This window comes from Panthera onca, chromosome X (genome assembly GCF_046562875.1).
Source record: "Panthera onca isolate mPanOnc1 chromosome X, mPanOnc1 haplotype 2, whole genome shotgun sequence".
NCBI classification, from domain to species: domain Eukaryota; kingdom Metazoa; phylum Chordata; class Mammalia; order Carnivora; family Felidae; genus Panthera; species Panthera onca.
In genome coordinates, this window is record NC_138357.1 from 1,572,526 (window position 1) to 1,596,427 (window position 23,902).

Consider the following 23,902-nt stretch of genomic DNA (forward strand, 5'->3'; position numbering starts at 1 on the left):
TGACGGCGGTGCGAGCAGGGCTGGCTGAGCCCGCGTGTACAGCACCCACGGCCGCCTTCCCACGTGAGGACGGGAAGACATGCTGGGAAGGGAGCGGCACCAGGGGGCCGAGGGGTGTCTGCAGAGCCCTGGTAGGGACGGAGGGCGCTGGGAGCCACAGGCCAGTCATGTCCCCTGTGGAACGGGGAGCTACGAGGCACAGAGGGGCCCACGCGCCTGGGGGGGACACCCTTCCCACCCACAATAAGGAACCACAATGCCATGTAGGTGCCCTGGGGAGTGCGGGTTGGCCGCAAGGACAGCTGGGTCCGCCCAGGCCCCAGTGGGTTGCAGATGCCGCCTTCTCCCCCCACAGACTCACATTCCTCTTCCACCTTCCCACCCCCACCCGCACCAGGTACACACTTTCTCACCAGACACAAAGGCCAGAAATATTGTATGATTCCACTTATGTGAAACTTCCAGAAGAGGGAAACCCATGTGGACAGAAAGTAGACAAGGGGGTACCAGGGACTGGGGGAGGGACTGTGCATGGGCACGGGGTCTCCTCGAGGGATGACAGAAATGTTCTGGAAGCAGGCAGAGGTGATGGTTGCCCAACACTGTGAATGGACTAAATACCCCTGAATTGGACACCTTCAAATGGTCAAAATGGTGAATTTTCCTTCAGAAAACGTTTAAAACAAAACACAACGGAGGTGTTCCGACTCTGACACGTGTTTATTTACTGTAAAAGAAAAAGGCAGTAAATGACGACAGCAGGGGCAGGGGCCGGCCGGCCCTTCACGTCAGGGCCGGGACAGTGGGGGGCAGCGCCCGGAGTCCGGAGGCCCCGGGAAGGGGGCGGAGGGGGTCGGAGGCGCAGCGACATTCACCGGATCTGGTGTGAGCACAAGAGCACAGAAGAGGGAGGTGGAGCGGAGCAGGGGCCGGAAGGCCTTGGCCTTCCATCCTCTAGTGGCCCGCACAGCCCGACCCCCGCCCAGCCTTCCCGGCCCGGTGCCACTCACCGTGTACTTGTCCCACTTTTTCTCGGGGTCGTAGGGCTCCCAGCGGCTGGCAGGGAAGATGTGCTTGTTCTTTTCGTACCAGCTGCGCAGCACCACCTTGCCCGCGTGTGACTGAGGCGGGGAGAAGAGCCGTTCAAGGCTACTGGGGGGAGGGCGGGCACCCCATCCCTCCGCTCCCCCTCCCCCTCCACACCTCATCCTTCTCCACGGTCGCGTCACTGAGCAGCCGCACGTCATCGTGAACGTCGAAATTAAAGAGCGGCCCTGCAGGGAAGCAGCAGCCATCCCAAGGTCAGGGTCACGCTGCCGCCCTGCCACACAGGAGAGAACTCAAAGGCAGGGGGCCGGGCCGGGCACACTTACCACTCTTCCCTCGGGCCTTGGTGACAATGAAGTCATAGAAGCTGTGGTGCTGCGAAGGCAAGAGAGCCGTGGTTGACGAGCCCCCTCCCCCCCCCGCCCCCCCCCCCCCCCCCGCAGCCCACCCGCCGGCCCGAGCCAGAGGGCCAGGCTGGGGCAAGGTGCCCTCTCGAGAAGCCCCGAGGCACCCCACAGCCCACCGCCCCGCCCGGCCGCCCCACCCCCAGCTGCAGGGAAGAGAAGGGCCTCACGTGGGGGATGATCAGGTCCTCCTTGATGTACATGAGCTGCTCCACCCCCGCTGACCTGAGGGAGAAAGGCACGAGGCTGTGGGCGCCCGGGAGCAGCCACCCAAGGAAACCCCGGCACCGGAGCTGGGAGGCAGTGGTCCCGGTGGCAACCCAGAATGCTTCGTGGCAGGCTGCAAGGTCTGGCGGGCCCAGGATGGGCACGCACCACCCTACGCCTCGGGGCTAAAGAACCAAAACAGGTACCCCCACCTAAGCTGTCCCCGGTGACACGAACGGAAAAGAAACCTGACCCTCTGGCTCAGGAACACAGTGCCCAGCATGCCACCTTCCCACCCAAGGAGCAGCAGCCAGACTTTGGGGCTCCGGCACCTGGGACCCTGCGCTCCAGACGCGCAAGCATACACACGTGCTGCGCGTGCTCCTGAGCTCACACGCACCTGAGCTCGCTGAAGTCTTTGCGCAGGATTTCAAGCGCCTTCTGCAGGAATTGCTGCATCGTGTTGCCCTTTTTCATCTGGAGCAGCGGCCCGGGAACGAGCATCCACAAGAGCAAGGGGTTGGTAACACAAGACAGAAGCCTGGAGAAGAGCTCTTAAGAAGGCAGTGGCCCAGAGGTCCCTGCCGGGGACCTAGGAGCCCCAGGCTACCCCCCACGAGGGACAGGCCCTTTTCCCTGCCCCTCCAGGCTCCCCAGGGTCCTCCCACAGGAAAGGGCCTGTGAAATTCTGAAGTCGGGACTGAAAGCTCCTTTCCCACTGAACCCGAGGGAGGCTGGGCCCTGGGGGGGGCCCAGGGAGGGGGCTGTGCGTGCTCCCCACCACCCACCTTGACCGTCCGCCGGTGCCCGGAGCCATCCCAGTAACTGAAGGTGATTTCGATCTCCTCACCTACAAAGCAGAATTGCCTTTTGGCCTCCAGACACAGACGTCCCTGCCCCCTGCAAGTTCCCGGGACCTGAGGCCTCTGCCCCGACAACTGTCGGCAGGAGAGGCAGCCCACCCCCAGCACCCCACGCGGCAGGCACTCACTCTTGATCTTCTCCTGCTTGGCCTCCCACTCCTGCCGCAGCTCTTCCCGGAGCCGGTTCTCCTCTTCCTGGGAGAGGAGGGGGATGAAGGAGGGGGGCCCAGGGCTGTTCGGGGGGCAAGCGGGACCCCACTCCCTGAGAAAAAGCCCCTGCCCGAGCCAGGGGGCAGGCCACTCTTACCTCACGGTCTCGGTCGGGCAGGAAGCTCGTGTCCACATCTGGGTTCTTCCCCAATTTCCTCTTCTTTGCAGTGATCTCTGGAGCAAAAGGAAACAGGGCAGTCGGCTGCACGACGGGCCCCACTGCCAGGGCACCCTGGCCCTCTGTCTCTGCAGCCTCAGCTCAAACACCACCTCCTCGGAGGCTTCCCGGAGCGCCCTGGCACCACCACGGGTTCCCAGTCACAGTGGCCGGCACTGTCTCGTCCACAGCACTACGGAGACCCAAAAAGCACCTTTGCCAAGAGGCCTTCGCCTCGCTCTCCACTGCCAGCAGCTGGACAGGAGTTCGGGGACTGTGTTCACATCCCATCAGCCGCGACCTCAGGCGCCTCAGGGGACCTCAGGCATCGGTGCCGGTGTGTGAGGGAGCAAAGGGCCCTCTGTACGGAGGGACGGGGCATCCTCAGAAGGGTGGATGCTTGCGGAGGACCCGCTCTGCACCCAGAGCCGTGCTCATCGTGGGCCCACACCCAATGTATCACCTAACCCTCACGACGGCCCCGAAGGGGTGTGGCACTCCTTGTTCCCAGACAAGGACACTGAAGCCCAAAGTCCCATGACTACTAACACTGGGGCCGGAGGGGAAGAGGGAAGAAGAAGCCCCGCTAGGGCTCAGGCCAGGCTCGTCAACATCTTGGACTCTGGGACTCAGTTTCCCTAATTCAGACACGAAGGAACTACAACTTGCTGGTGTCAGCACCCCGAACCCTCTTCCTTACAAGTTACCAAGGACCCCGGAGAGCTCTCACCTCTGGGGGCTGTAGCTCTGGGTAGTCACCGAATTTGTAATTAAGCCTGAGAAACAGTGAAGACCCGGAAATGGGAAAGCCCACGTTCTGTTAGCTGTTGGAGTGATGACATCATCACATGTCACGTGGCCTCTGCAAAGCTCCACACCACACGCTCAAGAGAGGAGGAGGATGAAAAAGGCCGAGCAGGCTTTGCCGCGCTTATGGAAGTGTTTTTGACCTCGCAGACCCCCCAAAAGGGTCTTACAGGCTCCTAGGAGCACGGTTCCGGAGCCCGGCTGCACGTCAGCATCACCCAGAGAAGAATCCCACACCAGTGCCTCATCGCCGGGCCCCCCAAACAAAACCACCGTGGGGAAGGAAGTGCTCACAAAGCCCCAGCGACACACACTGAGCTTCACGGCCTCCCCCCAGATCCGCGCCGTCCACCACAGTGCTCCCTGCCGCAAAGATGCACAGTTCCCGTGACAGCATCGAATGCTACTCAACACTTATATTATGAAACAGCACTGGGGCGCCCAGGGGGCTCAGTCGGTTGAGCATCCGGCACTTGACTTTGGCTCAGGTCATGATCTCACGGTTCGTGGGTTCAAGCCCCGTATCAGGCTCCGTGCTGGCGGCGCAGAGTCTGCTTGGGATTCTCTCTCTCCCCCGACCTCTCCGCCCCTCCCCTGCTCTCTCCCTCTGTCTCTCAAAATAAATAAATAAACAAAATTACTAAACGGGACTGCAGTTATCTTCACTGGTTTCTCTTCAGCGTGTTTGACTGCGGCTCGTGAACACAGGGAAACCCAGGAGGCTCGGGCTCTCTCTCCTTACCGCGTCAGCCGGTCCTCTTGAAGCCACCATACGGGGCCGCGGCCACGCCGTGAGGTACCATCCCCCGCCTCAGATCCCTCACGCCGGGAAGCCCTGCCACGTCCTCAACTGTGTCCGTTCCCGCTGGCTCTACTGCCGGCCACACTCATTCTGGACGCAATGCATCCCTCCACGCCTCACCTCTGGTTGCTCGTGGAAGTCCCCTTGCTCTAAAGGCCCGGCTCACCTGTTCCCACCTTGAGACGCTCTCCCCGCCCTGGGCTGGACCCGGGCCCTTCAGAGGGCGCGCGCTCACCCATGTGACTCCAAGGAGAGGAAAGGCACCCTGCCTCTATCTATCTGCCTCGGCGCTGGCTCAGAACAGGTACGTGGCACACGGGCCCCCCATGCTGGTTTCATCCTTGCTCCCCAGCCTTCCCGAGTTGTCCCTGCCACCCCCTGGTCCCTCGGCTGAGACCTCTACTGAGGTCCTGAATGTCTGTGGCTGTATCAATTTACACTGAAATGAATCAAACAATGGACACTCGGCGTCCGTTACACAAGCCACATGCTCAGTGGCCAGCTAGCAGCACAGAGCCGAACGTCTCCATCATCGCAGAAGGTTCTGCTGGGCTGCCCCAAGGCCATCCTCTCCCCTCCTCGGTCCATCCTTCACGGGCACTTACGAAGGGCAGCTTCTGAAGACTTCCTGATCAAGCATCGGCGTCTTGCACCAAAGAGCCCACAGCCCTGCCTAGCGGCCACACGCCAGGCCCTGACTCACTCTGCCCCTGGAGGCAAGCCCCACGGCCGCTCTCTCTCCCACCCGATGTGTGAGGTTCAGGACCGCGACGGAGCAGGCCGTCCAGACGGGGTAACGGATATGCTTCTTCTGCTATGGCCTGGCTTCCCAGAGCCAGCCTTACCTTCCCTCTCCAGCTCCTCCTCATACACAGCCACCTCCTCATCCTCGTCACCTGCCTCCTCCTCTTCCTCCAGAGTGAAGGACAGGCTGGAGATCTTCCGCTTGGCCTCCTTCTTGCGCTCCTTCTCTCGTAGCTTCTCCAGCTTCCTACCAAGGCACAGCACACCATGCGCGACGTCCCCACCCTGAGGCCCCTTCCCTAGCCCAGAGCAGCCCGCAGACAGGCAGGCCCACTCTCACGTGGCAGGAAGTGCCCGGCCCACCCCCAAGCACTAGCTATACATTGGGGCGGGGGGGGGGGGGGGAGGCTGCCGGCTGAGATGTCAGGACCCACAATTGCAGCTCCTTCGACTGCTCTTTCTTGGCCAGCTGCTTCTCCCTCTCCTTCACCAGCGCCTCTTGCTTGGCCTTCATGTCATTCAGGGTCACGAGACCTACGAGGTGAGGAGAGGCGAGCATAAGGGTGGGTGGCCCAGCGTGGGGAAGCAGCAGGGCTCTGGATCCGGGGGGGGGGGGGGGTTGTGCGCTTCGCTCACCGACGGTGCTGGACTTGAGCTCCGCCTCCACGGCGTCGTAGTGCGCAGAGAACTTCTTGTCGATGTTAGATTTCATTATGTTCTCCTGTGGCAGAGGGAGGACAGCAGTGAGGGCTCCCCACCGCCCCACCGGGGAAGCGGGGAGCTGGGCTCTAATCCCGGATCTGCCGCTGGGCTCACGATAATGTGACCCTGGGAAAGACATGTCCCCTTTCCTCGGTCAATGGGAGGTTCCACAGGGCTATGAAGGGCCCTTCCAGTGCTGAGGGAGCCAAATGAAGTGGCTCCCTGCGACCTGTGTGCTGATCTGGCCCCTCCGTGTCTCCTGCTGGGGACCAGAGTTCCCTCAGTGGCCCCGGGGTCACAGGCCCTACCTGCCTTGGGTGTTTTTCATACCCAGCCTTTAAGCTGAAGGTCTGGAGACCCAAGCCGAGAGGTGACAGGAGAGAGTGAAGAGTGGCCAAGGGGCTCTAGATGTTGCCCACAGCTTCCCATGAGACCTCGCTCCAGGCCAGCCCCACCCCACTCGGTACCACACAGGTCCGTCTCTGGCTGGTGGCCTCCAACGCAGGTGGCCAGCAGAGAAATGCAACTCCACGGGCCGAAGAGCCCACACCAAGACCGCAGGGCTTGGGCGCCAGCGTGAAGCGAGGCCACGCCAGGCCCCGGCGCACAGCTGTCTCCCTGGGCCTGGCATCCACAGTACCCAACGTAGCCTGCTCTCCCCTCTCACCCCGGGTCCCCGCTCTGCAGACGAGTCTCCCCAAAAGGCCCAAGCAGAGGAATCCTTTTTCCTGCCAGCCCGCCACCACCGACCAGTCATTAAAGCCCTTCGTGAACCGCTAGCACCCCGGACGCGGGACTCTGCCTCTGTCGCGGTGCAAAGGGCTCTGGAATGAGCCTCAGTGGCCTGTGGATGCGCCACGGCCTGTGGGGCCTGACTTCCCTGGCATCCATGGGATCAGGGCGGAGGCCTCGTTCTCAGGGCCGAGGGGCCAGGGCGAGGACGCTCTGTGTACGCGAGGGGAGCCCTAATGCCACCAACGGAGCCACCACTACGGCTCCCTCCTATTGGGAGCTTGTCACAAGCTAGCTCGTCTCCGCCTCCTGGGCCCATTTTACAGATGAGCAGACTGTCGCCAAATCGTTTCTACATTTTGCTGGAGGTGCGGGAGCAAGGGGCCGGCCCCGGCTCGCCGCCTGCGCTCTGCATCCGCCGCCCAGGGTCTCGCGGGGCCCCAGAGGGCCGGGGCGGCGGGCGGCGGGCGGCGGGCGGCGGGCGGCGCGCGTGCTCTAAGAGGCCCCGGCCGGGCCCGCACCTCGGCAATCCGTTGCTTCATCTGCTCCATCTGCTCGCGCTGCTTCTCCCGCTTCTTCATCAGGTGCATGGCGCGGCCCGCCTCGCTCGCGGCGCCCTTGTACTGAGCCATGGCGGCGGCGGCGGCGGCGGCGACAGCGGCGGCGGCGGCGGCGACAGCGGCCTGCTAGAGCCTCAGCGGCTGCAGGGACGGCGGCGGCCGTGCAGTCAGCTGACGCCCGCGCGGTGACGTCAGGCACCAGGGGACGCGCAGTCGCCCCGCCCCTTCCCGCCGGCCTCCGGAGGCTGGACCCCAGTCGCTCGCTTCCTACATTCCCCGTCATTCCTTTGATGACGTTACCCCCTGGCCCGAGGCTGGGTCCCCCGTCTTGCTTCAGCCAGCTGACCTCAAGCCTGGGCCCCCAGACCCTCCTCTTCCTTAATGCTGAGGCCAGCCCAAGGCCAGACCCACACCGCTGCCCCGCGCCCTTGCTGCCTCCCTGAGGCCACCCCGGTTCCCACAGCTTCGATTTTGACCCCCCACCCCCACCCAAGACTGGGCCCCAGTCTCCTGTTTTAACCCAGGCCATGAAGCTGGGCCTGGGTGTCCTCCTCCTTGACCTGGAGACAGGGACCCTGCCCTCTCCACTTCCTCTACTTCCACCCCCCACCCCAGGCCGGACTCCTTTCTCCCTCTCCTCCCCTCCCCCCCCCCCAATTGACCCTAAGGGACTGTAGTCCTGATGCCAGCACCAATTCGCTGGGTGGCCTTGGGTAAGCCGGTGTGACCGATTTCCTCCGGACGGGCCCTTTTGGTTTAGCAGCTAATTCCCTGATGAAGAAAGTCCCCTTTCACTCCCATCCGGAGCAAAGCTAAGCCAGAGCCTAAACTGCTACAACAAAACAGCCCCGGGAGCAGAGGCCCCACCATCACCCGTTTTTTGGAAATAAAGCGAAAGACCTGGGTTCGGGTTTCAACACAGTTTTATTGAGAGGTTTTCTGTGAAATACACTAGAGGTCGGGGAAGGGGACACATTCACTTTGCAGGATAAGGGTTTCCCACCACTAAGGGAAAGGTTGTGGGCTGGGGCAGGGCGCACTGGGGTTTGGATCCATTTTCCCACCTCCTTCTGCTTTGCTCACATTTCTTTTCTCTCTCGGCAAATGCCAGAGAACACAAACACAAAACTAGCAACAAAAATAGCAAGATCAACCTCCAACCGGGCTGCACGCAAGCCCTCCCCCCTCCCAGGCCACACCAGAAGGCTGCGGGCAGAGGCACTCTGCTCCCTTCCCAAATCAGGGGGGCCGAAGTTAATAAATTAGAATAAATTAACGAGGGCGGGGCGGGCGGGGGGAGGAATGCAACTTTGTGCTGGGAGGGCCCCTTCTCTCCAACACGCAAGAGAGCTGGTGGGGGGAGGCAGGGGGCATCTCCAAAGGCCACTACAAGTAGGGGTAAGAGCAGTGGGGGCAGAAGTCAGCTTTTCCTCCACGTTCTTCCCAAACAGAGCAGAAGAATTAGGAGTGGAGGGGGAAGAGACACACACAAGGGAAAGAACCCTCTTTTCCCAGAATAAGGAAGGGCCAAGAAAGAGGATACTATCCAACCCCCCGCCTCCCAAACCATCACTAAGGTTAAGGATTTGGTCAGTGAATCAATGAGGTGGGTGACAGGAATGTAGAATGTGGTGGGGGAAGCAGAGAATGCTGGAAACGGGGGTGCCCAGCCACGCCCATCTCCCCAGCCCTGGAGGAAAACCGACTCAGGTCAGGGGAGAGGGCACCAAGGGCTAGGCTGTGGGGGAGGGGCATCAATCACTGGTCAGCTTCTCCAAAAACGTCATTCTGTTTGCGCTTCATGTTCTCAAAGTCAAAAGCGGAGCCTGCCATGCGCTTGTAGATGTCTTTGATGTCATTGCAGGTTGTCTCGAAGTGTGTAGTGGCATCATAGGAACAGGAACAGAACACCTGGAAACACCCAGAGCCAGGGTGAGCTGGGCAGGGGCCCTGGGTAGGCAGCTAGGAGCTGGGGCCAAGACAGCCTGCTTACCTGGCTCTCGGAACCATCGTCAATGGGCTCATATAAGTCACTGATGGCCACAAACCTGAGGGGTACACGGAGGGGAGGGAGGAGACCTCGCGACAAGCCTTACTCCCTGTGGCCTCTGCCCCCCCCCCCAGCTCCTCGGCTCCCTTCCTTCCCCCCCGCCCAGCCTCGGCCCCGGCCCCCCAGCCCCTCACTTCTGGTCAATGGGCTCCAGCAGCTCCAGGGCAGGCTCAACCTCCTTTTCCGGCTCTGCAGTCTCCACCGTGGTGCTGGCAATGGCGATGTACTTGCCCTGCGCAGCCACGTTGTGTGCGTAGGAGATCATGCACACGTAGATGTCTGCCCGCAAGAAGGGGCTCCGTTAACACGGGCACAGAGGGCCCCTGGAAGCTGGGCTCGATTCGGGCCTGCCTGCCCACTCCTCCCCAGTCCGGCACAGCAGGCAGCATCCAGACTGCCACCCTCACAGAGCACAGCCCAAGCCACCCAATCCCTAGGGCCCCAAGTCACAGGGACTGCTATGCGGGTCCCCATCCTTCCATGGAGGGATCAGGCAGAGAGCTCCAAGAATTACGGGGAGAGGCAGAGCCACCCCAAAGAGAACACACTAGAGGAAGTCACGTGGGGCTTAGCCTACCTGACTTCCTGTTAACTTGGTTCTGGGGGATGATGATTTGGCAGGAGTTGGCATCATTGGTGTTCTTGATGGGGTGGCTAAGGATACAGATGATGCGGATAACCTGGCCGGCTTTCCGCACCCGGTCTGGAATGTAGCTGGGGTCACAGATCAGCTGCTTGCAGCGGGCCACCTGTGAAAACACCGGGAGGCCTATCCAAACACTCCCCTAGGTGGTCGTGGGGTTGAGTCCACAGCGAGGGCTGGCACTGTGCTCCTCTGAGCGGTACAGCTTCATCTTGTACCTCGGGGAGGTGGGCCCCCGTATGCAGCGCTGGGAAACACCTTTTACCGAGACCCTGTGATCGGGAACACTCCCTGGACCCCTGACACGGCAAGCGGGTCTGAGAGCTACCTCTCACCAACAGAAGTGGCTATGTGGACTCCTTCTGGGGCCCTGGTCCGCAGCCCAAGGGGACCCAGGGAGAGACCCAGCAGAGGCCGAGTCACCGGGGAGAGTGCCTCTAAGAAGAAGGCCAAGCCCCACCCAGACCGCCATCCTTGCACCACAGAGAAGGCTTACCTCTCCCTCTGACTTCACACCCACCACCTTGCCATTCTCCATGATGATGTCATCCACGGGTTTGTTCAGCATATATGTCCCCCCATAGATGGCACTCAACCTGTGGTGGGGAGAGCGATGGTGGGAGTCTCCTTCCCAGGAGAAAACAGGGACTGGTGCCCCTGTGCTGTCCACTCCCTGCCTCCAAACCAGTCCTAGGGTACAAAGAAGGCTGCCCTAGGCAGGCAGGGCTCAGTAGACCTGGTGGTTCTTCCCACCTCTGTCACTGCCACAGACTCAGGACTGAATTCGGAGTACTCCTTCCTCTCCGGTTTCCACCCAAAATACTCTGCAAAGGGCTACCGTGAGAGAAGCCTAAGGGCATGGCTCCTCAAGGGAATGGTCTGGGGAGCAGAACAAAGGACTCTGGGGAAGCCCTCCGACTTGAGGTTCCAAGGCCCCAGGCCCAGCCGTGGTGCCGCCTGAACGTGGCTGGGAGCCAGGCAGGCCCTGTTGGTGAAGCCCTGGTCCTTCAACCCTGTACCTCCACGCCCTGCTGTGGCACACCGCCCCCGCCCCAGCACCCGAGCACGTGCAGTATAAAGCACACTAGACCACGATGGGAAGGCACGAATGCCACAAAAATCCTCAAGGCCATTTCCGTTCTTGGTCCTACTTAGTACTGCCAACAGAAAAAAGCCACCTCACCTTGCAAAGCCCTGGGGCAGCTCACCGAGGCCGTAGAGCGGATATAAATAAGGACTCTTTCCGTACCGAGCCAGGGACTCACTGTACAACTTGATGCGGTTGATGGTCTCGAGACAGGGCTGGTCCAGGTAACTGGGAGGATGGGGTCAAGAGAAGAAGCTCCAACAGCAGCACCCCAGCTCACCCCCACCCAAGCACCAGGCCAGCCGCCCCACCACCGTCTACGGCCTGGGGAAGGCTCCGGGTCAAATAAATGTGCAAAAAGAACAAAAAAGCTGATGGGTGAGCATGTGGCTGACTACGAGAAACGTGCAGGGCGGATGGAGGGAGCAGCGTGCAGGAGTGGGGAGGGCAGGGTGCAGCCAGACGAGGGGGTCTGCCAGGCCAGCTTCCTCTCACTCATCAGTGCGGTAGAGCGCCAGGGCATGGCCAGTGAAGTCGATGACGTCCTGGCCCAGGTCAAACTTCCGGTAGACGTCGCGCATGCTGGTGCTCTGGGGGTCGACGCCCTCGAAGGTCTTGGGGTCGTTCTCATCAAAGTTTGCTACAAACACCAGGAATTTGCGGAAACGCCGTTTCTCAAACATGCCCATCAGATCTGTGGAGGCAGATGCGAGAAGCCTGTACCCCGCAGAACGTGAAGCCCTCCTTCCCAGCAGGCGGGCTCAGAAAGCAGGTGCCCTAGCTCCCAGCCAAGCTTTGCTGACGACCACCGTGTAAGCTTACGTGAGCCCCTTTGCCCTTCTTGGCCTCAGTTTCCCCATCTGTACAAAGAAGGGATTGGGCTGGACAGACTCTGCAGATCCTCCCAGCTCCAACACTTGGGGATGTTTCACGGGACAAGTGGAGCCCCGGTCAAGAGGCTGAAGTCTTTCCAGAAGGAGCAACCATCCACACATCCGTTCTGCGTGTGGTCTTCCCTCCTGGCCTCCACTGTGAGGCTCAGGGCAGTTGAAGGAGGCCAGACCAAGGGGCTTCTGGCAGTGCGTGGGGAATGTGACCTTGGGCGCCCTGCTCTGCCCCTCGCCATAATTCTCTGGCTCAGGGAACCTGTACTCACTGGAAGCCAAGGCTTCGGTCTCAGTGGATGGCACTTTATAGATCTTTCCCCCCTTGTAGACAAAGCTGCCTTCCACCACCTTGAAGTCCAGGTAGCGCGTCACCTCTGTATATAGCAGCATCTTTACCAGCTGCCCTGTGGGGCGGTGGGGAAAAAACAACATTGGCACAGCTTCCCCCCTCCCGAAGCTCCCTAGCTGGTGTGGCCACCCCTCCTCCGGAGCCTGCCCCTCTTCAGCCGTCCTCATCACCTCCCACGACACCTCTTTTCATCTCTCTCACCATTGGCCATGAGGAATTTAGGGATCAGGTCAACGTTCCAGTCTCGGCCCCTGCCCATGGCCTCAGGGGGCCCCTCCAGCAACTGAAAACGCTTATACAGCTGCAAACAGGAGAAAGAAAGGCGCCTCAAGGACCACCCTGTCTGGTCCCTGCCCCCCTTTCCCAGAGAATCTATGGAGCTGCTCAGGCAGCTTCTGTGAGAGGGCAACGGGGGATGGGCCTGGGCCCAGGAGCCTCACCTCCTCCAGGGGCGTGATGGAGGAGCTCTCTCCCCCATAGTAGGGGTTCCTGTCCATGTGCAGCACTTTCTTCCCGTTCACGGACATGATGCCGGACAGGATACATTCCTGGAGAAGGGGGCAACACTCACTGCATTTCCCTCTGCCCACATTCCCAAAAGCCGCCCTGATTTGTTCCCTACCCTAAACCTGACGGGAGAGCAAACCTACAGAGACCCTGCCCCAGCGGAAGCTCCTTCCACCCCTGGCTGGCTGGCTCCCCTAAAGGCCGGGGTGACAGCTTCATCTGACCACAATCCCTCTTACAACTTTGCCGAGCAGAGTTGAACAAGGAAAAAAAAATAAGGACGGTGCCCAGAGAAAGAGTGCCCAGCAGACACAGGGATGGTCTCGGCCATGACAAGAAAGCCATCTATCTACGTAGGACCATGCTAAAAGGCAGAAAGCCCACAATGAGCCTCAGAGGAGATCCAGCTGAACAACGAAGGGCACCAGAAAGGGAAGTGAAGAGAGGCTCGACACTGGCCTGCAATCTCAGGCCCCACCCTGGGCTGCTCTTTCCTCAAAGGACAGGAGCGGCTGACCCTGTGTGTGTGTGCCCAGCCACAGGAGGGGCTTCTACACCCTGACTGAGAAAGAGGAGCCTCTCCAGGGGAGCAGTCCAACAGGGTCTGGGGGAAGAGGGAAGATAAACACCCTCACTCGTTTCTGTCACCAGGCCAAGGACAAAGGCTGCAAATACTCCTCAGCCTGGAATCTCCATGGGAAACCGTGGTAGGGTAGCGGGAATGTGCTCCCTGGCCCCAATGCTGTTCCTTCTGGAACATTCCCTGGGCCCCGGACCGCATTGAGAAGCCAGGAACGCAGGATGAGGGCCCGCCCCGGTGAGGCCCCCTTACCCAGGGACCTTGTACTTCACCCGCACCAGAATTAGCACAAGATGTGGGAGGGATGCTGTGTGGGCGAGGGGTGCGGATGACGGCTGGGGGCCTGGTGGGCGGGGTCGGGGGCACGGCGGGGAGGGGGGACTCCGGCCGAGTGGGGGATGCATCTTCTGGCCCAGGAGGCCTGGATACAGAGCAAGGGGGGGATCGGAGGTCAAGCCCGGGGAGTCGAGGGGGCGGCTAGGTAGAGGGCCGCTTCTTGCAGACCGGGCGACGGGGGTGGAGAAAGACGATGGCGCGGACGGTGGTGGGATGGGCACGGGGCGGTCTTTTTTGGGGACCCGAGCGCCTCGGACGGCAATGACGGGAAGATGGGGTCGGCGGCCGGGGGCGGCAGCGCCGCAGGAAGGACGAGACGATACGGGACCCCGGGCGCCTGAAACCGCACTTACGGTGAGGCCGGTCCCCAGCACGATCACGTCGTATTCCTCGTCCATGGTCAGGCCTCGCTGCCAGCGCCCGTCGCTCCTCCTCCTCCTTCAGCACAGTCGTCGCCGCCGCCGCCGCCGCCGCCGCCGCCGCCGCCGCCGCACTGGACCAAAGATGGCGGCAGTCGACGCCGCTTGACCCCTCCGCCGCGTCAAAGAGTCCCAGCCCCTCCCCGCGTCCCGCCGCGCCAGCTGGGGCCACCGCCTCCCTGGCTCGCCTCCCAGGAAGGCGGCCGGGGTCCGGGAGGCAGCACGAGCGCGGTTCCGCGGGCGGCGTCGCTCGCCGAGAGCCCTGAGGGGACTGGAGAGGGGCGGGGCGGGCGGGGCGGCCGGCGGCCGGTGCTGCGGCCCGCGAGGGATTCGTGCGCGGGAGCCGCGCGCGACCCGCCCGCCCGCCCCGCCCCCCAGGAGGCTGGGTGCGGCGGGCGCGCGCCGCTGCGGCAGCCGGGGGCGGCCCCCTCGGGACGCGAAGGCAGCTATTGTCACGACGGTCTCTCTCCCCCCCCCCCGCCCCCACAGGCACGGACCGCCCCGCCCTCCCCGCCCGCGAGCCTCAGCCCCTCCGTACCCTCGCCGGTTAAGGGCTTGCTGAAGACCCTCCGGCCTTCCCTTTGGCCTGGCTCCGTTACAGCTACATCCGGGCGCCTCCTCCTGCAGCCCTCAGCCAAGCGCATCCCCTCGTGCCCGGTGCAGAAATGAGTGACAAGAGGCCTAAGCATGGCAACCTGTCTTTATTTTATTAGGAAGGAAACCACCCAGAACCCCAGGCTCCTGCCAGGCACTCCTGGCGGGTACATGCCAGAAAACCAATGATTACACCCAACCCAGCTGCTGTGGAGGTCTCTTCCTTCTCAGGCCACAGAAATAAACCCCAGTGTACTGCTTATTATTAGCACAACATCACCAAAAGACAATGACACCAGCCAAGCAGGACAATTAAATAGTACTTCCACACTGCCCCAAACTCAGGGAACCTTCAGCTTCTAGCTGCTGCAGGGAGCCCCGTAAAGTCTGGGGAGGGAGCATTTGATACACAAAAGCACTATAAACAGCAAAGGGTGAAGGTGGAGAGATGAGAATAAATAAGGGGGAAGAGGGGGTCCCAGAACTCATGTCCTCTCCCCCTACAATGACTGGACCTGGGAGATCTGTCTCCTATCTACGAAGAACTATGTACACCTTGCTGGTAGATGGAGGGTGGAGAGCCCCTCAGCGTGTTCAACGGGTAACAAGACAGGCCGAGGGGAACTGGGGGGTTCATGCTATGGTAGGAAGAGGGGAAGCCCTTCGGTCCAGCGTGCCTCGAAGTGGGAAAGCAACAACCTGGACACCATCGTGCCTGCGACCCCCCACGGGCATGGAGTCACACAATCTGGGTCAACGAGATGGTGGGGCCCTTGTGGTCGTCAAAGCGGTCCATGGTCTTGAGGCTGAGGATCATGTGTAAGCCATAGGTGAAGATGAACAGCATGAACAGGGAAGTGAGCAGCCCCATCCAGATGCCCGGGGAGAAGAAGCCGGCGCAGTCACTGGCGTAGGAGAACTGCTCGCCTGTCACGTTGAAGGCTTGGATCTGGGAGGGGATGGAAAGGACCATGTGGCCCCACGTGAGGACCGGGGGTCCCAAGTTAGTGGGTTAGTCCAGATCCCACAGAATGGCAGCACTGCGGGCACAGGACCCTCAACTACGCGGCCAAGCCCAGGCCCAGAGATGCCGGGAGCCGTCAGGCCTCCGCTGCCCACCCGCCTCCCCCAGGTACGCTGCTCCCTACAGCCCGGGCCCCGTGCTCCCTACCTGGAAGTGCTGAAGGGTCATCTGCCAGAGAGAGGGCCGCACGCGGGGCACGAGGAGGTCGCCGTTCTTGCCCAGACAGCTGACGTACTCGCAATGAAAGGAGTAGATGCTAGGCCCTGTGACCTGGGAGGCATTGAAGTAGGTGACAGAGCCGTTGCTGTGGATTTCAAGGCGCTCCATGGTAAACCAGTGGCGGGCAGACACCGGGTAGAAGCGGTTGGCCAGAATGAACCTGAGGGAGAGGCCGTCCAGGGATTCGTCAGGCAGCCGGGAAGGCCGGAGCCACGCCAGCCTGCCCACATGTCAACTGCCCCTCGGACTCACCTGAATGTCACGGTGGTACCAAAGAGTTGTTCGTAGGTCAGCGAAAGCCTGCGGGGCCAGAGTAAGAGGGGAGTTGTCAGGCTCTGGGGGGCCTTTAACATCTAGCAGTAGAGCAAGTTCCTCAAGTCCACTCTACCTATGCTGCCCCGGGTACTCACAGCACCTGAAGAGGCAGGGTCCCAACCTGACAAATGGGGAAACTAAGGCCCTATCACATCTAGGTCAGAAGCCAGCACCCAGGCCCCCCACCTCCAGCTAAAAGCACCTTCCTCTGGTTTCCCTGAGCCTACTGCCCCTCCTTTCAGGTCCCCTCGGGGTTGCTGAGATGCCCGGATTGGGCTTTGGGGATAAAGGTGGTCTCTCCAGCCACGCAGCGAGGGTACAGAAGCCCTAGAACTAACTCAGGCCTGGTATACGCCCTCGGGCAGTCACCCTGAGGCTGCTTAAGGCAAAGGGGGTGTGGGGAAGTGTCAGGTTCCCTGGTGACGGGGAAGTGTTAACAACCAAGGGTCTGGGCAAGGACTAGAAGGCATGGAGAGGCAAAACTCTGAGCAAGCCCCACTCCAAGAGCCCTCCACCTGCCCCACCCCACAATCTCACCTGCTTCCCACAGTGAACCTCCCCCCCCCCCAACATACACATGCACCCACCTGCAGTGGCAGGAACTCTACCCTTACCTGGCAACGGAGTCATTCCAGAAGGAGCCAGTGAGGTTAAGATCCTGGACCCCAAAGGTGAGGGAGGTCAGGTCCTCCCAGTGGTTCCCGTATGCCACTGAGAAGTTTTGGGCCCAGAACAGGATCCGGGGGGCAGTGTCATTGTAACTCACAGGGGGATGGACCACAGCTGACACTGTCTGTTTTTGCAGCAGCTGGCGACCTGGCCCCCCAGTCACCATGGCTACATCACGGGCCACCTGTACAAACAACCCACAAGCCTTGTCTCAGTGGAGCTGAGAGCATGGCCCAGAATCAAGTGGCCTTCCTCATTGTCCCCGCTGGGCACCCTCTCTAGTATCTGCAGTTGCACTGGTCATACTCGGAGGCCCTTCCTCCAGGAAGCTCTTCCCGGGCGGACCCCTAAGCCCCTGTGATCTTCCTAGTCCCTCCAGATTAGGAACACTTGGACATACTGTCCAAATATGCCAGCCTGTGAGGCCCACTGGGCCAGATAGAAGGCTGCAGCCTGGAAAGAGAAAGCATCACTTTCTGGTTCATCCCTGTCCCCCCACATAGGCCCAGGGGAGAAACCGGCCCCCGCAGGGCATTCCCCTTGGAGCCGCACACCTAGGCCCACTCAGCACTTGCCTCTGCCCCCGCCTCCCAGGGCCCCTGCAGAAGCACACACTACGTACCCGGGAAGGGCGGACCGCTGTGAGGGCCGCGGTGTACGGGACGTCTTCGGATTTGAGTGTGCTCAGCACCTGCCCGATGACCTCATCTGAGGAGCGAGGGGGAGAGCAGAGAACCAGGTCGCAGATAGCTACTTACGGTAACACCCCAACACCTGCCAGAAGCCGGCTGCCAGTCCCGCAGCAGAAGACAACAGAGACGGGGCTGTGCCCTTCCATGTGCCATGTGAGCGGCCTCTCTTGATGACATCCAGTGGCATTACCGTGTTGGGGTGGGGACCACCAGATGTCTGCACTGTGAAGCCTCCCACCCCTGGCAACTGACACACCCTGTGTGGTGGGACACCGAGATCCTCACAGAGCTGGCTCCTATCACCCTTCACTCACGTTTTCAGGGTCCCTCACGGGTCCCTAAGAGCAGCTGCTTCTTATCCCACGCACCCCCAGCCTCCCCCGGGGACACCTACGGCCTCAGCAGTTGGCTCCCTAATGCCAAGCCCTAACTAAATTAAATGAGAAAAGGGGCGCCTGGGTGGCTCAGGCGGTTAAGTGTCTGACTTCGGCTCAGGTCATGATCTCGTGGTCTGTGAATTCGAGCCCCACGTCGGGCTCTGTGCTGACAGCTCAGAGCCTGGAGCCTGCTTCGGATTCTGTGTGTGTGTCTCTCTCTCTGCCCTCCCCTGCTCACGCTCTGTCTCCCTGTCTGTCTCTCAAGACTAAATAAACATTAAAATAATAAATAAATAGACGGATAAATAAATAAGAAAAGACAGAGATATAGAAAACTCCAGGTTCACTTAGACATTTTCAATGACCTTTTGGGGGGAACGATCATCCTTCATAGCAAAAGGGAAGTCCTCAGAACCGTTTTTTGAAACACTGCCGGTCTGTTAAACCCAAAACTCTAGGATTCACGCTTCTGGAGTGGAGACGGACTCCACGGGCCCCCCCACACGGAAGGCCCCTAGATGTCCCAACACCTCAAGCCGGCTGAAGAGGGGTGAGGCCTGGGGGCCGCATTTCTCTGCTCGGCCGCCAATCGTTCTGAGAAGTGGGGGGGGGGCACCCTGGGAATGAAGAGGGCCTGGGGAACTTGGAGCCAGCTCTCTGCGGCCACGGGCTGAATGAGGCTGGCAAACGCATGCCCTCCCTGAGCCCACTCACCATTGCCCGTGAGGACTTCCCTCGGCGCCATCAGACCTGAGCTGTGGAAGAGAGGCAAAGCGTTAGAGCCCCTGCAACGCCAACAGCTCCCCACCGCCTGGGGACACCTGCCCCCTACTCCTCCAGTGTGTCCTCCACCCCATGCCACCATCCTCCCCCACTAGTCCCATTCACCCCGCACACTCCAGCCGGGGGCTCTGGAAGCCATGGTCACTCGTCCCCCTGCACCTTTGCTCGCTGCGTGGCCCTGCCCTTGCCCCTCTCCTCCAGCTTCACGGACCCGGGAGAGGCCCCGCCGGCTGCTCCGTGAACGTGTCCTGGCCAAGGGAGCTAGCTGCCACCAGCAGGGCCCAGATCTGCCTCGTCTCTAGAGGGCCTCACTGAGGGGCGGGCCGCTAACTCCTGAGTCACGACTGACCAGAGGCCCTTCCTGCCTCTTCTGGACATACGAGGCACCTTCTGATAGGGCTTCAAGGTACTGAACAGGAGGACTGATGTTTTGGCCGAGTTGTGCCACCACGGCCAAGAGCTTCGCTGCTCTCTGGGCCCCGGGGCTAGGACACACCTGGCTGCGTACGGCAGGCGGATGAGCAGCAAGGCTGGGAGGCTGGCATTGAGTCTCAGCTCCCGCAGGGTGGCCAAGTCCACGTGCAGGGGGCTGGCCCCAAGCTTCTCCTGCAGGTAAGTGGTCAGAGTGCTGACCGCATACCAATCGACGGCAGGAAGCACCAGAGACGAAGGAGCCAGATCCAGGGCATTCTGGGGGCCGGGGGGAGGCAAAAGGACAAGTCAGCAAGGGACCGGTGGGCCCGTGCCAGCCCCCAAACTTCCGTGGCAGCCCTCTTTAGCAAGGCACACCCACACCGGCATCTTATCCGAGGTCAGAAAAAAAACACCCCACATTCCCGGCCCCCGACACCTCAGGCTTTTCTACCCCCAAGCTGGCATGTCTGGTTCCTAAGGGGACGGTTTTTCCTGTGCTGTGGGGGAGAGTGCTGGACAGCCCCCGTGGCCCCTGGCTGGGAGGGGACACTTACCTCCAGGTTCGAAAAGGCGCTATCCTGCTTGTTTCCAAACACGCCACCATATGCTGTGAAGTCCTCGATGCTCAGCTAGGAGAGAAGCAGAGAGGATGCCTCCGAAGGTGGGGCCAGGGAAGGGGCACACAGCTTCCGTGTGCGTTTGCGGGGCCAGCCAAATCTCATTTACAGCCAGATACGGTCTGGTCAAAAGACTGAACAAAGGCACGCTTGGGGATAGGGAGTGGGGGAAAGGAAGGTTCTCTTTTTTTCGTTCGGCACCCTCCTGGCAGGGTGAGAAAACATGGGTGGTGGTCACGGGGTTGGGAGGAAATCTGTGGGCAGCTGACTTGTGGTAACCTCAGGATTAAGAGTCAGCCACCTACCTTCGGATGAGGAACTGGGTAGGGAATGGGGAAGCTGGGAGAGGGGTAGCGGGCAGCGAGGAGCATTTACTGCAGCGCCCCCCATGCCCGGGGCGGAAGTCAGAGAAAACGAGAAGCTGCATTCAGTCGCAACGGCTATAACGCCGCCTATGTCTGGTCTGGACGGGACCCTTCTCAGACAAGGGCAAGGACCTCCTTCCCTGCCTCGTTTTGGTGGGAGGAGAGAGGTGAAGACGACGGAATGTGCTTAAGAAGGCCCCGAAGTCTTCTGAGTCTTCTGAGCTCTCCGGACCACAGTAACCCCGACCCCTCCCTATTCCTCTCCAACCTACAGATGTCCTTCAACTCCTGCCCCTCCACCCCAACTCCCAGATTCCTCTGGCTTTTCCCAGTTAGGCCCAGAGGCGATCTTAATCAGTTTCCCTAACCTCGTTCTGTTTAGTACACACACTTGCCCAGCCTCCTCTCTCTTCTGGGCTGGGATCCTGACCCTGTTTGGCCGCCTGGGCTCTCATTCTGAAAGCCCAGTAACCACCACTGTGTCCTCCCGATAGTCTTCACTCCAAATTGCCCCCAAATGGCCCCAAAGCTTCCCGCCACCTTTAGAACTACAGCAAGCCTTTCCCCCTCATGTCCTGGCTACCTGGCTAACCATGTCCTACCCGCTTCTCTCCCTCACGACACTCCACTTGAGCCACACCAGCTCTCTCTGGGCTCACGGAGAGCACCCCTGGCCCAGGGCCTTTGCACCTGTTGTTCCCTCTGCCAGGAAGCCCTCCCACCGATACCCACATGGCTCTGTCCCTCCCTCCATTTAGGTATCTGCTCGGATATTGTCAGGGAGCCCTTGCCTGATCACCCTTAAACAGCATCACCAGTCATTCTTTCCCCTTGGCCTGCTTCCTTCTCTGAAAACTACAGCACTGACATTATATGATACACCAATTCAGCATTTACCTGTTGCCCTCACAAGAACGTCAGCTTCTGCCAGGTAGAGGCTTGGGTTATTCTGCTTACTGCTCTGTCCCCAACACTTGATACCTGGTACATACTAGGCAGTCCACGTTTGGCAAATGAATGAACGTGTGAATGCCATAAGGGGACCGCAGGGAGCTGTTTTACATAGATTATAAGTGTTGCTCCTCACAGCCCTCTGACAGAGGCGGTGTCTTCATTTTTCAGATGAGGAAACGGGCATTCTCTGATTCTCTCGCACGTCCAGAGTCTGGTAAGTAGTAGAACTAGAACTGAGTTGCAGTCTAACTACATTATTTACCACCTCCTGACAGGACTACCGGCCAGCATGGCCATCGCTGTCTTCCCACAGGGCAACAGGGGGAGACCACAAGGGGAATGAGCCACACAGGCCGCCACCAAGGAAGGAATAAGCAGAGGCTTGGTAACCTCCCAAATACCAAGTCTCCACTGCCCTAGAATCTTCTTATGGTCCATCTGCCTGCTTTGGAGGCAGAGAGACCTGCATGGGAGGGAAAACTGTGTGCTAGAGCACAAGCCGTGGGGAGGGGGGGGGGTCCTCTGGCAGACTCAGATGGGAACCAACTGTGGTGCGCATAAACTACGGACCACCAGCCAATCGTCGCACCTCTACCAGCCTCAGTTTCCCTGGCAGTAAAACCAAGAAAATGACATCAGCTTAGCACAGTGCCTACGAAGCAGTCAATAAGTGATCATTTTCGACCATCTCAATTATGATCATTAAAGTTAGGATCACAACTCTGTCACCCATCAGCTGTGTCATTTGCCATTGCCATCCTTGGACAGAAGTCTTGTCATCTGTAAACAGTGTCAATAATCCCCACCGCACAGAGTAGCTCAGGTAAGTACTTGGTACTCAGAAGACATCTGCCCTCTGACCCCCTGCTTCACCCAATCGAGGCAGTGCCATTTCAGGGCCCCCGTCCTTCCCACTGAACCTTCTCCTGCAGGCCTTCTTCCCAAGAGAGGAGTCCCACGTCCCTACAGTTGGCACAAGGTCACTGAAGCCTCCCTTGGGGAATGGGCCTCGGTGTTGGGGGGGGGGGGGCAGGGCCTGACTTCTTCCTGACAACTGAGGGAGAGAGGGGTGGGGCGGGCGCACCTTGTCCTGGAGGAACAGCAGCACATTCCGGGGGCCCAGCTCCAGGGCGGGGTCTAAGTAGGTGGAGAGCTGCATGTCGCTGGTGATGTGGCCCTCGTGGGTGTTGGCCGCAGGACCCCACAAGTCCCTGGCAGGGGACAGAAGAGGTGCTGTCAAGGGGGGAGGGGGGGCGGCGCATGACTTAGGATCTGAAGCTCACGGGCTCCCATCTTGATGCGTGGGGCCCCGAGCTCTGATCTGGCTGGACAGTCCCCCTCTGCCCCCCTTGGCCACCGCTCGTGAGGACAGCCCCGGAGCCGGGCGAGGGCACCTCAGCCGCCGCGGCGCGCAGCACAGCCTGCGCCGGCCCGGCCCGCCACGCTCACCGGTCACTCGACCACAGCACCAGCGGCACCTGCTGCTCCGCCTCCGCCTCCGCCACCGCCACCAGCACCAGCAGTAGCCACCGCATCTGCCAGAGCGCTGGGGCCTGCCGCGTCCCCGCCTGAAGCCGAGCCGCTGCGGTCGCCGCCATCACAGCCTCGGCCTCCGCTGCCTCGGCCGCCGCCGCCGCTGCAGATCAGGTGACCGTCGCCCCCCGCCTGAGCTCCGCCCCCCGTCGCCATTGGCTCGCGAGTAGGCCCGCTCCCCAGGACCGCAGACGATTGGACAAAGATCATGCCACTCACGGCCACTCCTTTTCACTGATTGGCTAGGCGTGTCTCCGGGCGCGCACGCTCCAAGTAGGAAAGGAGGCAGGGCCGAGCTCGGCCGGCTCCTGGTTCCCATCGCGAGTTAGGGCGGGGCTGGGACGGCTCCGCTCGGTAGGTCTTCACACGCAGGGCTTCGCGTCTCTCGGTTTTAATATTCCTTCCGCTTAAAATTGCAAGAGTGCTTTCTTTTTCCTGCAGATGGATTCTGCTTGAGACAGATGAGGGGAGAAGAGGGCCCCGGATAACGTGCAGAGGAACCCCAGCACTTAAAATGGGCAGGGAGTAGGGGGGTCCAGAAGAGATCGGAGGAGTATCCAGGAGGAGGGGAAAACCCAGGGAGAAGCGTGGTTTCAAGGACACCAAGCTTAACAATGTCAGAGTTAACTGCTGCCAGGAAGCAGGTAAGATGAGGATAGAAAACTGTTTCTTGGACTTAGCAACAACTGGAAACTTTGGCAAGAGCGATGTCAATGGGAGGAAGGAGACACGGTCGTTAAGCTGTCTTTTCTCGAAGTTTCCTTTAAAGAGAGGAAAGAGACAAAGTGACAGCTAGAGTCAGAAGATGGGAGACACCGCCTAAAACGAATTGGAAGACTTTTATCTTTTTCTGTGCCATGTTCGGTTTCTCAGACTGGTGACTATTAGAAACAAGCGGACAAAAAAAACCTGGTAGCTATAATCAGTGAAGTCCCGTTAGGGATATGTACACCGATTTATTTAGGAGGAAATGAACTGATGGCTGCAACTTAGTTTGAAATGCACCAAAAATAAAATGGAGGGAAGTGTGGCTACAGAGATAGGTTTGTGATAAAGCCAACAGTGGTAAAACGTTAATGGCACAACCTAGGGGTGGATCTACAGGTGGGCACTGTAAGCTTTTTTTGACCTTGGTGTATGTACTGGATGTAATGGTGACCCCTTGAAATTCATGTTCATCCAATGAACTTGTAACGTGACCTTATTTGGAAATAGGATCTTTGCAAATGTGATCAAGATAAGGTCATGGTGGA

The 23,902-nt window shown here is 60.2% G+C and overlaps 3 protein-coding genes across 3 annotated transcripts; all 3 read right to left on the reverse strand.

Annotated features, from left to right (window-relative positions):
• Window positions 1–701: 701 nt before the first annotated feature.
• FAM50A (family with sequence similarity 50 member A) lies at window positions 702–7,394 on the reverse strand. Its single transcript, XM_081794195.1, has 13 exons — window positions 7,197–7,394; window positions 5,878–5,962; window positions 5,676–5,775; window positions 5,343–5,488; window positions 2,829–2,905; window positions 2,650–2,716; window positions 2,447–2,508; window positions 2,059–2,135; window positions 1,622–1,676; window positions 1,374–1,422; window positions 1,204–1,274; window positions 1,011–1,121; window positions 702–880 (listed from the first exon to the last, which is right to left on the reverse strand). The coding sequence occupies exons 1-13, from the start codon at window positions 7,305–7,307 to the stop codon at window positions 872–874; spliced, it is 1,020 nt and encodes a 339-aa protein (XP_081650321.1). The 5' UTR covers window positions 7,308–7,394; the 3' UTR covers window positions 702–871.
• Window positions 7,395–8,140: 746 nt separating this feature from the next.
• Window positions 8,141–14,198, reverse strand: GDI1 (GDP dissociation inhibitor 1). The gene is made up of 11 exons (XM_081793891.1): window positions 14,028–14,198; window positions 12,692–12,799; window positions 12,453–12,552; window positions 12,172–12,306; window positions 11,511–11,709; window positions 11,112–11,243; window positions 10,425–10,524; window positions 9,863–10,034; window positions 9,420–9,564; window positions 9,229–9,283; window positions 8,141–9,146 (listed from the first exon to the last, which is right to left on the reverse strand). Exons 1-11 carry the CDS (start codon window positions 14,070–14,072, stop codon window positions 8,994–8,996), a joined length of 1,344 nt encoding a protein of 447 aa, XP_081650017.1. The 5' UTR covers window positions 14,073–14,198; the 3' UTR covers window positions 8,141–8,993.
• A 581-nt stretch (window positions 14,199–14,779) lies between these two features.
• ATP6AP1 (ATPase H+ transporting accessory protein 1) lies at window positions 14,780–22,770 on the reverse strand. The gene is made up of 10 exons (XM_081792493.1): window positions 22,566–22,770; window positions 22,201–22,327; window positions 19,735–19,809; window positions 19,263–19,456; window positions 18,698–18,738; window positions 17,537–17,622; window positions 16,860–17,098; window positions 16,183–16,230; window positions 15,859–16,090; window positions 14,780–15,636 (listed from the first exon to the last, which is right to left on the reverse strand). The coding sequence occupies exons 1-10, from the start codon at window positions 22,712–22,714 to the stop codon at window positions 15,427–15,429; spliced, it is 1,401 nt and encodes a 466-aa protein (XP_081648619.1). The 5' UTR covers window positions 22,715–22,770; the 3' UTR covers window positions 14,780–15,426.
• Window positions 22,771–23,902: the final 1,132 nt, after the last annotated feature.

Coding starts and splice junctions, on each gene's coding strand:
- FAM50A (XM_081794195.1), bottom strand. CDS start 7,307: ATGGCTCAGTACAAGGGCGCCGCGAGCGAGGCGGGCCGCGCCATGCAC. Junction 5,489..5,675: donor CAGTCGAAGGAGCTGCAATT/GTGGGTCCTGAC, acceptor GTGCCTTGGTAG/GAAGCTGGAGAAGCTACGAG. Junction 1,423..1,621: donor AGGACCTGATCATCCCCCAC/GTGAGGCCCTTC, acceptor TTGCCTTCGCAG/CACCACAGCTTCTATGACTT.
- GDI1 (XM_081793891.1), bottom strand. CDS start 14,072: ATGGACGAGGAATACGACGTGATCGTGCTGGGGACCGGCCTCACC. Junction 12,800..14,027: donor TGCTGGGGACCGGCCTCACC/GTAAGTGCGGTT, acceptor CCCCTTCTCCAG/GAATGTATCCTGTCCGGCAT. Junction 9,147..9,228: donor ACGATGGTTCCGAGAGCCAG/GTAAGCAGGCTG, acceptor GGGTGTTTCCAG/GTGTTCTGTTCCTGTTCCTA.
- ATP6AP1 (XM_081792493.1), bottom strand. CDS start 22,714: ATGGCGGCGACCGCAGCGGCTCGGCTTCAGGCGGGGACGCGGCAGGCC. Junction 19,810..22,200: donor TGCTGTTCCTCCAGGACAAG/GTGCGCCCGCCC, acceptor CTTCTCTCCTAG/CTGAGCATCGAGGACTTCAC. Junction 17,623..18,697: donor GGAAGTCCTCACGGGCAATG/GTGAGTGGGCTC, acceptor CTCGCTCCTCAG/ATGAGGTCATCGGGCAGGTG.